Below are 12191 nucleotides of genomic sequence, written 5' to 3' on the forward strand. Positions count from 1 at the left end.
TATGGATTACATCTCCTCGCCTGCATGTGTCTGCCCACACAGTCTAGCTGGTAACATCTAATGAGTAATAGCACCGGGATCATATCTGACTACAGACACTCTCACTGAACCGTGGAGAGGACCTGGACCGACTCCAGTATGTCGGCAACAAATCCAGGCAGCTGCTGAGTCAGAGCTCTGCTGCTGGCTTCCCTCTTACTACCGAGTGTCAGTCTCCCTCCGGCGGAGGTTTATTCTGTGGAGAGCTGCTCCGAGCGTAGATTCCTGTGCTGGCAGTAACGAGGTGTGATCCATAGCTGCTGGTGTGAAGATGAGTTGGAAACTGTCAGCTTCACAAAACCAAACCAAATCTTATGATTTGAGTTTGCCCTGCAGTATTTCAGTCTTTAAACTTCTGAAGATTGTAAAGGAACCGAGCTATATGAAATTAAGTATGAACGTGGAACTTCAAGGACTATTTCTTGGTTTTGGAAACAGGTTTTAAAGACACAGTTTGAGCAACAATCATGAACTGAATTCTCCCCGCTTTGCTGCAATAACTTACTCTTGTTATTCTCATCTATTTTAAGGTTTTGTTCTGATGTATTTCAGCGTGCCTCTGTCATCTGTAAGTGTCAGAGCAGTTAGATTAATCTCCTGAATTTGCAAAAACAATGCTGTCAGATCTGTTCACTTTCCTCCACCTGTTTTTATGCACTCAACAGCATTTCTCTTTCCCAAAATCTCCATCCAGTTTCTCAAGATAATCCACAGACCTTGTTGTGACCAGTATCACGAAGGCACTTTTTTTCTTCTTCTTCTTCTTCTTCTTCTTCTTCTGTGTAACTACACATGCCAACCTTGCTTCTACTCATGGACGAGAGGCTCGTGTTTACAGTTTATAGCTAACCGATATAACTGAGCGTGAGCAGATGTTCATATTCTTGCTTGAGAAATGACAGACATGGTCGATTGATTGGCTGGCTGGCAATTAATGTTTTACGGGTTAATCGACTATTCATTACATCCCTTGGTTCACCTTGCCAGGGTTAGAGGGTGGGGGTGGGGGAGGATCGGGTTGGAGGAAAGAAGACAAAGATAGAGCGAGTCGACCTCCAATCGGAAGATCGGAAGTTCAATTCCCTCCAGTCTGCATGCCAGAGTGTCCTTGGGCAAGATACTGAACTCCAAATTGAAGACTGTGCCTGAAATGCAAATCTAGTTACCATTTACCTTACTTTGCCCTGTGTCACTTTTATGACTATTGTCTCCCCACATTTAAACAATAAATAGCTTTTTCTCTTGTAATCAGTTGACATACAACACTGAGCTCAGCCAAGGAGAAAGTTATTAGTGTGTTTACATCTAGCTAGAGTAGATGTACACTTCCTGTTTGTTTATTCTGGTGCTTCTGAGTGCCATCTAGTTCCAACTCACTGGAGAGAAAGCAGACATCTCTACTACCCCTTTAACATGACAACTTCCATCCGAGATGATAAGAAATACTATTTGTATTGCAGTCAATGCTGTTTCATTAATTAGCTTACACGATTCTGTCCTTTTAATTCTCATTCACACAACAGCAGCTGATGGAAGCGGATCAACACATTAACGTGTGTGACTATGTAAGTGATACTCATCAGTATAATTGTTTCCCTGGAGGGACGAAGGGGAAGTTTAGTAAGAACAGAGAATATGAACAATCCAATGAGGTTCTACTAGAACCAGGTAAAAGACTCAAGTCTAGGTTTAGGTTGGACTTCCATGGTGGCTTTCCCTCATGGTGTCTGTGGTGAAACATGATGACATATCTTCATCTCTGGATGTGTGTCTCTCATCGAACACATCATCCCCAGCCCTGCTCCATCTGGCCCCGTGTGTCCGCGGAGAGGTCGGCCCATTATTCAGCCGCAGACAGACAGTCTATCTACCAAAGTAGCCCTTCTCTTATGACACAACTATTCACTATTCAGCTGTGCTGCTGTCACTCTTCCTGCTGCTGTTGCTCTTCCTGCTGCTGCTGCTGCTGCTGCTGCCGGGGATATTAACAGATTACCCCTGCGTTGACCTTTCATAGGCTGAGCTCTTCACTTTTCCATAACACACAGCTGTAAACAATGTCAGTAATGGCTCCTTTTCTGTCCAAATTGTCTACTTCACACCTGCACTGTTGCTTCTGCAAAGTGTGATGACTCCAGAAAGCTTGCAGGGTGCGTTAATGTGGAGCATCGAGGTATTATTCTGCTTCATGAATGAGGCAGATGGCTGGAGGAGCAGATTGCAGGGTTTAGTCAATGACCAAATAAATGGACGTTAGTCTGCATGGCTGAAGGACGCCGCACCGTTCTGTGTGCTGCACATTTTGTTTTTTGTTTTTACTGGCAGCGGAGGGTCCTCCCTCTTCCACCAAACTGTGCCAACCTGTCGGTGTGGTGAGCCATGACCATCTGCCACGCTGTGTGTGTGTGTGTGTGTGTGTGTGTGTGTGTGTTCTGTGATGCCAACGCAGGATCCTGCAGGAGTGTGATCCTCTGATTGGTCAAACACAGTATGATATTTTTTGCTTTTGTTAAGAGTTGTTTTCGTTTTTTTTACTTGCACATGTTCTTAATACTTAAACCATCATTCTAGTAGTTGTGACTTCTAGAGTAGTAGTACTATTATAGTGCTAGTAGACGATTACTTTGGTGAAAATAGTTGCGATTTACAAAACTATCCTGATAATAATCAAAATATGCTTGAAACTCTAAGAATGGCAGTTAAGATACTGGAATCATGTTACCTAACACTTTTAAAGAAAAAAAATTATATTGCATCACATTTTCGTCAAAAACTTTCACAACATTCCAAACATTTTAAATAAGTTGCTCAATAAATAATAAAAAAAATAAAATAAATAAAGGATAAATACATAAAAATTGCAATTACATGATCATTTCTGTATTTTTTCCGCCACTCGTCTACCATGACAGCGAGGAACACAGCTTTTTCCACGATCAACTTATTGTGATCGTCCTGTATCGTCCTGTATCGTCCCATCCCTGGTGACCAAATCATTTCTGTAGCTTTGTGTATCAAAAACTGTTATGCATGGTTGGGAAAATGGTGACGGCAGGCTACCCTATGTGTGTTTGTATTAGATTCAGTGAGTCATCGTATTAATTAAATGAAGGGCCAAATGGCTCTAATGATGACTGAATCTCTACAACAAGCTCAAACAGCAGGTTGACATTTTCATGGTTACCAGATGATAAATCAGACTGACTTTGTTGATCTACTGACGTTTCTTCCAGCGTCACCAGCAGGTCTCAACAGATCTTGGGTGGATTGGCATGAAACTTGGTACATTCAAGTCTCCCTCAGGATGAATTGGAAGGACTTTAACCACAGCTGTTTTTTTGTGTTATGTGCTTATTATTGTATGTTTGCATGCTAACATACTAAAGTGAGATGGTGGACATGGTATAAACAATACACCTGCTAACAGGAAAGGCAGGAAGACATTCAGATGGGGCCATGAACAAAACCTTTCGAATCATTCTTAGCCCTATCTGTCTGACTTTCTGCTTATCAGACTTCTGAGATAACGTTGAGGCTCGGCCATCTCTCGGTTTAATCCTCTGGCTTCTGTCACAGTTTTGTGTGTGTGTGTGTGTGTGTGTGCATGCAAGTGTGCGTGTGCATTATCAGAGAGATTTCATTTCCTTACAGACAGATCAACAGAAAGACGAGAGGGATAGAGAGAGGAGGGGAGACGCTGCAGACCAGGGCGCTCTACTGTGAAGCAAGATTTGGGTTAGCCACGTAACTTCAGGTTTAAGTCAGGGGTGTACTTACCAGGGTAGATCGCCATGGTAACTTGTGCTGCACACCCCACGTGCTCAGGAGCAACGTGTGAATGCATAGACTGCCCCCTTTAGAGCACCATAGATCTGACTATAATTAAATGTGTCTAATAAGTATTTTGTATTCAGTGTGAAACCACTTGGTAGCAAATAAAAAAATAAATATAAGGACATAATTCCATGTGGTAAATTAAGCTAACTTTAATTGGCTTCATCCGTAATGTTTCCATTTAAATTTGATTAGTAGGTTTACCGTGTGTATAATTAGATTACAGTGGTGGCTGTGTATAGGATTGTCTCTGGCTTGTGTTTGCCTACTGTGATATTATAAATCTATTCTTTTGTGCATTCACACAGTTGGTGATTTTCCTTTTTGTCCTCCCGAGTTTGGCTGCTGCGCCTGTGTTGCTTTTAGCCTGGATTATGTGTTAATCTCCTTCGTATTTGTCTAACATTAGCCGTAGGGATGCACCAATACCGATATCGGATATCAGGCGGATACTGGCTTAAAAAGCGGGATCGGGTGTTTGTTGCATTAGGCCAATCTATTCAATTTAGTGCTATGTTTATATATGCGATTTTAATAGCCAGAGTCATAGGACTGCTTAACAGTTAGCAGTTGTCAGGGTTAGTTAAGCCAGAAGTCATAGATGTCTAGGGTATGTCCGCCTATAATGTGCTTCTACTGCTGCAGTCCTTTTCCCCGTTGGTGGACTGATGTCCTTCATAGAACATATCCAGCACCAGGGTGGACGCTTGAAAGCTTTCACGTGGACTAAAAATGTTGATCTTTGAGTTACAAGAAGACGATAACATTGTTTCCTGTTCTCTAAGCAGCTGCTCAGGAGAACATCTTGCATTACTTCACCATTTCTCTCACGTCAACCTTATCCTCTGGCATTAAAGAATGCACTTAATTCACGCTAAAAGCCACGTTTGTTGCCCTTGGGTGGAAGGCTTTTATGGTGAAGAGCAACAACAAGCAAATATTATGTTGAATGTGGTTTATTTTTGTAGGCGGGTTGACCGACAGGAATACACTTTTTGCTTTTGCTCATGCGTTCTTAAGTATCAGCAGTAATCTCGATATGATGGCTCTTCATCTAACCTGTTGCATCATCACCATCATCGACCAGTAAAACGCAGATGTGGCATCAGGCGACGAACAGTGCTGTGAGCTCCATGATGAAGTTGATCCTCCTCCATTCACAGCCTGTTGTGATTATTAACCATACAGCAGAATGCACATGGCCTACACCAGAGGCCCATAATGATTAAGAGAGTCATTCTCATGCTAATCAGTATATTATGCCGACGGTCTGGATTATTCACACTGTGGTGCCCAAACTGACTGCTTAGACGTTTCTCTGTTGAAATGAAAGGAGTGTAAATGATGATTCTTATGGAAGTGTTCTCAGGATTGTGAAGGAGAATTGTTGTTAAATGTTTTTCGGTAACGTGCTCAAGAGTCAGAAACGGCAAATGAGTATGCTGTCGTCAAACATAGGAGACAGTTTGAAATGAATCAGAGAGGAAGTTTACATGACAAGAAAAACACTAGCTGTGTTAACATGAAGCAGTTTTGTTGAGGACAAAACAAGACATTTGGGTTAGAACATACCAGTAAACACCAGGGTCTTTCCTGGCACAGCATCCTGTCCAGACCTAAACCTCCTGTGTTCAATGTGCTACACTGTGGCCAAACTGTTCCAGGGACAGCCGGTGGTGGCGTCTCTAATGTGAATCCCCTCTGCTAAGTGTCTGTAGTGGTCTGAGTAATGTTCCTTTGTTCACGTGTCATGGTGAAGCTGTTTGAGACTGAACAAAGGCTGACATACTAAATATACAAAGCATTTGAAGATGATCTCCCCTCTCACACTCTTACAGGGCAACAACTTAAATAGACGGCATATCCTTTTATAGATAATTTATTTTAATTATCTTGTTTATTATTATTATTTATTTATATGATATGCTTTTATCAGTCAGCCTGTTTGTGGTGGTCGTTTTGCACTCCGATATATTGTAATGTAACTAATATTGTGTTCCACAGGTTTGTATTCATAAAAGTGGGAATAAGTTGATATAATAGGCTTTAAAAGGCGAGAGTCATCCCCTCTCTCCTCTGCCAGTCTCTCTATCAAATAAAGCAGGATTACCAACAACAACAAAAAATGCCAGTTCTCCATGAAATCGTCCTTCAGTGTTTCGTGGCCTCCTCTTGAATCTCTTTGCAGGAAAGACCCTGAACGTGTAAAGAGGACCTCATTTTCTCTCCTCTTTCCACAGCCATCAAGGTGAACTGTCAGGGCTCGTGTGGGATCTCCAACAAAATGAACGACGCCTCATGGACTCTGGAGGAGCAGTACTTCAACAGCACGTTGTCCGTTGCTGACAAAGGTGACGATCCATTTCAAGAATCACAAACAATATTTTTGACACATTCTGCCTATTTGGTGCATAAACAAGTTCCAGGAAACCAATGATTACCTTGACATTAAGGAAAACTCTCAGCTGGTACCCTATATATGATCTGTGTTCCTCCTTCTCCTCTGAGAGACATTGACATATATGAAGCTCCCCGTCATAACAACCCTGTGTATAATGTGACCGAAGCCCCCTGCCTTTCGCCTCATTTGGTTTATGGGAAACCTGCTGCAACAGTCTTAATCTCACAAAGGCAGCAGCAGGTTCTTGCAGCCGTGTCGTGAGGAGTTAAAGCCTCAATCAGTCAGAGTAGCAGTCGCCTGCGGCCCTGCTGCCTCTCTGAGGTGAGACGTGGTCGACAGTGTCCGGCAGCGTCCCATGAGAAGGTTAGACGTGCGCCGCAGAGGATAGGTTTAGTATTTTCCCCCCAGCATGCCCTGCTGCACTGCCGCCCTGCTTACCCGCGGAAACGAGGGCTTACAGGACCTTTTGTTCCGAGGGTCATCTTCCATCTTTTGTATTTGTAGCCGATACGGCCCCCAGCCAGAAGGTGAAATGTGCCATGCATGCATGAAATGTGTTGTAAATGCAAATCGTACTGTGGGATTTAATGGCAGCCATTGGAGCGTGTAATCCATGCTGGTTGAAACACCCAGAATCAGTTCAATGTTTAACTGTCAGGAGGACTGTGTGCTTCAACATGTGGTTTACCCCAGACCACACCAGCCCAAACCAGTCTACATGTATACAGTATATTTATATACACACATGTTCTACTGCTGCAGTACTTACAAGCATTGTACTAGTGCTTGTAAGCAGAATGTTAAGAAGTGCTTGTTTCCATTTTATGCTACTTTATATTTCTACATGTTTCAGATGGATCGTTTATGACAGCTTCACTTTCTAGCTTAGTTGCATAATATAACTGTACATATATAATATGAGATTACTTTAGATCTACTTACCCAACGTACTTTAAATTAGCATAACCAGAGGCTCCATTACAGTCACACAGATCTACTACTAGTAACCAGAATAAATGTTCCGAAAGCAACATAGACACATGCTCACATATTGACCAAGATTGTGTCATTATTTTATAAACAGGAGTGTATACCATCTGAAAAACACTATAATAACTATTATAAAAATCCTTTAATCACATTAAAATATAGATAAATAAATAAAGCTTTAAAGTTGCGGTGACCACCTGCCGCTTTAGGGTACACAAAAAGTACATAGAAACAAAACCAGCTGCAATACTCGATACTGGAAAATGTTGTTTTGTTTTTTTGTGATTTGGATGAGCTGGGCCTTTAATCTCAAACTTGATTTTTGAAAAAACCTAAAAGGTATCAGTTAATTCCACTTGTTTAGAGAGCAACTGTGTTTTGTGTCAACATGGTGCTGCTATCTTGAAGAATTCAAAATAAGTCAGCGCTCTGCTCCATTTCAAGATGAACTAGCAGGAAGTTGCGCCTGTTGAAACACAAACAAGAATCTGGAGCTGAAACTGAAGACGTTTTGCATTACTATGTAGGTGTATGTGATAATATAGTGTCCATCTTATGTTGCTATTCGGAACATTTGAGTTATTATACCGTTTGACCGGTGAATGTGAGTGAAAACCAGGACTTTTGTTGCTGCAGATGAAAACAGGGAAGTGATAATACGGGCTTGGATTACTCTGAATGTCGTGAACGGTCCAAAACATGAACACGTCAGACACACACAGTAACATGTTGGCATACTTCTGTTTGAGCTTTGATCTGTACAGCATGGATACAGGTCTTGTGTAACGATTTAGAAAAGATAAACATGCATTATCTGCAGCGTGCCAAATATAGGAAACTTATAGCCACTCGATGTAGAAAAAAAAAGACTAGAGTAAAGAAAACAAAAAAGTTGTAGCAAACTTATTTTGGTTACAGACCTAAATGTGTGAAAGCTTCATATAGAATCTGACTCACTGACTCATCAGTTGACTTATTGGCTGGATGGGAAGATTTTTACCGTTTTGTCCAATTTTATTTAGGTGAAGTTATTGTACAGATGCTTGTGTTTAGACACTAACATCAACACAAATGTCTATTTACAATCAAAAGATTGAATTCTTGGGGCCCGTTGCACAAAAGTAGAATCCAGATATCCAGGATAAATGACTAAGCTGGGTTCAACATATCCTAACGAGAGCAGTCTGGATGAACTGAAGAAGACCAAACCAGGATGAGCAGCTGCAACTAAGTGAAATGCGGCTTCCTCAGATAGACCCCGAGATCGATCACTGATTCACCAATGCAGATGTTCACCATGGCGACGAGGACGTGTGCGGCGCTCTTCTCACGAGCTCTTGATGGGGAATAGGTTCTGTGCAACAGGCCCCTGGTATTGTCCTGGTGTTTGAAGAGATCCAAAACAAGAAAGTCACCAGTCTAAAAGACGTGTGCCAAAACGTAATAGATATAAATATGAGAAAGAAATAATAACTAAACTGAATATATATTTATATATACCACATTTGCAGCCTCTCTGAAGCGGTTTCTTTGAAGCAAGAGAAAAAACTAATTCTGCATTTCAGTGTATACAGTAAAACTCCAGCCACTCCACACTCCAACGGAGGAGGACATAAATAATTCATCACACACCCTCCTTCTCTGCTCCCCTTTATCTCTGCCATTTTTTCTGTTAACCATTCTCTTCCGAAAATGGGCTGCTCTGCCCCCAAGGACTAAGCAGCACAGGGAGGGAGCGAGACAGGAAGGGTGACAGAGACACACACACACACACACACACACACACACACACACACAGTCCGACACAAAGCAAGCGACGCTCACTTTGGCTGACTGATAATGTGGTATGCCACAGCTGCTTGGCGGTTGGAGGATGAGGACCGGTGATGTCAGCGTGGCTCTTCATCCTGTCACTGTTCTGCGTTAATGACCTTTAGGGAAGAAGGATCTCCCTCCCACTGCTGCAGCTCCATTGTGGTTACACTCCTGACTTGTTTTACCAACCGACAGCTTTATATTTGGACCAGCTTGAGACAGACTCGCTGTAGCATTTCCTGTGTTGTCAAATCTGATGTTATCCGTTGGTACTTTACTTTCTGTGCACGGCCAGGCCCAGCCAGCCATGTGCAAGGTCTTATATCGACTTATTAGATGTGTGTATAGTATATCTATACAACAAAAGGAAAAAAACAAAACTAAGGAAAGAATGTGTATAGAGGGTCATATGCATCATTGCAAAAGTCAGAATTATTTTTGAACCAACCTGGAAGTTACAGTAGGCGTGTTTCCATCCACCTGTTATTATCTCTGTTTTCAATTTGAACATAATCATAAAACCTGAATGGAAAGGATGAACATTCATAAAAACTATTGCAAAAAGGTTTTTATGGTTGGAAAGTTGGTGTCTTGATAAAAGCCAAATGTGACAAAGTGCTCAACACATTTAGGGAATAAATTAAGTAGATTTTACCATCAACTGAATCTTCTCCTCTCGGTGGCAGACTCAAACGATCTGGCGCTCTTCATCTTTTCGCGCTGTCTGTGAGACTTGGCACAGCATGCTGCTTTTCTTGGTGAACCAACTCCTGCTTACATCATGGTCGTGGGTGGAAACAAGCATTCATTTGAATTCATTCGATTTTCTAGAATGTTCGATACATTGGATGGGAACCTTGCTAGTCTCACTTAAGCTCTCTATAGCCATGAAAGCAACACCAATAACATTGTCAAATGTCTTGTCTTTTATACCGCCAATCAAATCTTATGAATTAACTGTAAAATGAATTTCACCTGGGTATTTGGGACACTTCATGTTATCATTCCACCTGTTCAAAAGTGATTACTGTTGCATTTAAATAGGAATAAACAGAGGATTGTGTCTGGAAACAAAATATTCCAACTTCATGGGCGACGGTGTTGTCATTGCTCTCGATCTTATCTACCCTTCTTATAATGGTTTGCTTCCTCCTGTTTTCTGTCTGTGCCGCTGCTAGCTAGCCTCTCTACAGTAGAGTAAAGTGGCTGCACCTGCACAGCGCTGGTTTTGGAGCATGACTGCTTCCTCAAGCAGTAAACACGATGCAAATGAACACAGTCTGATCACTTCCCCCCAGTAAACTGAGGCTAAATGGAAAAAAAGTTGTACCCATCCCTAATGAGGTGAGACATGTTGCTGTCTGGAAGAATTTAATTGGGCTGTCAGCTCATCTAGAGAATTAATAAGCCGACAAGGTGCTCACAGTGTGACGGGGATGGAAAGGCCCTTAAATTCTTATCAATTTAACTTGTGGAGGAAGCAATGATGGAAAAAAGTGCTCCTCACAGCACATATAGGAGATAATGAAATACAAATTCCTGCTCTTAACAGAGTTTGTTTTATTCCAAAACACCTCTTCATAGGTCAGAGCACTTCCTGTCAAGAGAATAGAATAACACTGAGGTCTGCTTCAGTTTACTCGTCAGTTTCTTCTGCTCTGCTGCTTGATTGAACTCTATCCCGATGTGTAATGGCCTACATTTGTTTGGTTTACAGTCTTCATATCGCTGTTTTTCTCTGCGTGAGATTGGGTTCATGCCGACATCTTTAAAATGTAACTTTGAGAAAACAGATCTACACACAGCGTAGGAAAGCACGTATCTCCAGATCAACAGTCATTAACGCTGATTCACCAGATGTTGTAACGTGCCGATAGTTTCATTTCCAAGGAAAGGAGGGACCCGGCTTGTGCTGCTGTGGTTGTGGTGCAGTGACTGTGGTGGTGAGGAGGGGCGTTCACATTCTTCTATTTCATGACCTCGATTCTCAGGACTGGCCTTGCAAGATTACGACTGATTTATAACAGAAGTTCTTTCGAGGCGTTTTCAACCATGAAATGCAGATATTTAGACGTTTGGTGAGAACTGTCAATATTAACACCAGCATTGATGTGTGTCACCACAGTACAGTCATACCATTTAGTTAACATGTTTAAGTGGGAAGCTACTCTGTAAAGAATAAGGCTGGTGTTGGAGTATATATTATTATTATTAAAGGTATAATGTGCTAATATAGTGTAAAAGCAATGAATAGACTGTAGAATTAAAGAACATAATCCCCCTCAATGATCACTTATGACCACTAGAAGTGTGTGGAGGTGTCTATAACAACATCTGTGACCTCTGCCTTCATTTTCTCTTTTCTTCTCATCTTGCTTCGTTTATGGACATTTTGGAAAATAGCATGTTATTTCTCTGATCCACTGCCTTGTTCTCACTAACGCCGCTCGACCACGGCCACCGCTGAATTTTGTTCCGTTTGTTTACAAGCAGCGACCGACAAATGTAACACATTGTGTCTTTAACAAATGCTGTGAAAGGAAACCCCACAATGAACTGATGCGACAACGTGTCTGTGTATCTAAAGCCGGATATATCTCCTTCCTCAGTGCCATGGAGCTCCTTTGTTGTCAAAACCTATTAAAACACATCGGCGCGCTACACTGTTTCACTGGCTGACACGTTACATTAACATGAACACACACACACACTGTAGTTTATTTTGTCTCAATCCCACATACACCATCCTGCTGCTGTAACTAAACCGCCTTATATAGACCCCAACAAATCCACTATTTAACCCTATTATTATTTAGCCTTTTTGAAAAAACATGAACATATATATGTGTGACCAGGTTTGACCATAAGAGGGATGTAGAATAAAGTCCTTGAATGTGAAGGACAGCAGAGCACAAGAATGCACTCAGTCTTGGGTCGATCATCATTGATTAACTTTGCTGAGAAATGCTCCAACTTTCCAGCTAACACGCGTTATCGCTGGCTGATTGGTTTCGGTTGCTGGTTTCGCTCAGCTGTCTTTGAAGAACAGAGCTTGTTTGTCTCAGAAACTTCCTCCCACTGGGAGATAGGTGATCCCCACAGGTAATCCAGT

General features: G+C 41.8%; 1 protein-coding gene across 1 annotated transcript in view; it reads left to right on the forward strand.

Moving 5' to 3' along the window:
* The window catches only part of arrdc1b (arrestin domain containing 1b), a 36289-nt gene that overhangs the window by 14236 nt on the left and 9862 nt on the right, over positions 1-12191 (forward strand). Inside the window, exon 2 of the mRNA XM_084035082.1 lies at positions 6114-6224. Within this exon, the coding sequence (XP_083891208.1) occupies positions 6114-6224 (111 nt within the window). The remainder of the gene's footprint in view (positions 1-6113; positions 6225-12191) is intronic.

This window comes from Eutrigla gurnardus, assembly GCF_963514095.1.
Source record: "Eutrigla gurnardus genome assembly, chromosome: 19".
NCBI classification, from domain to species: domain Eukaryota; kingdom Metazoa; phylum Chordata; class Actinopteri; order Perciformes; family Triglidae; genus Eutrigla; species Eutrigla gurnardus.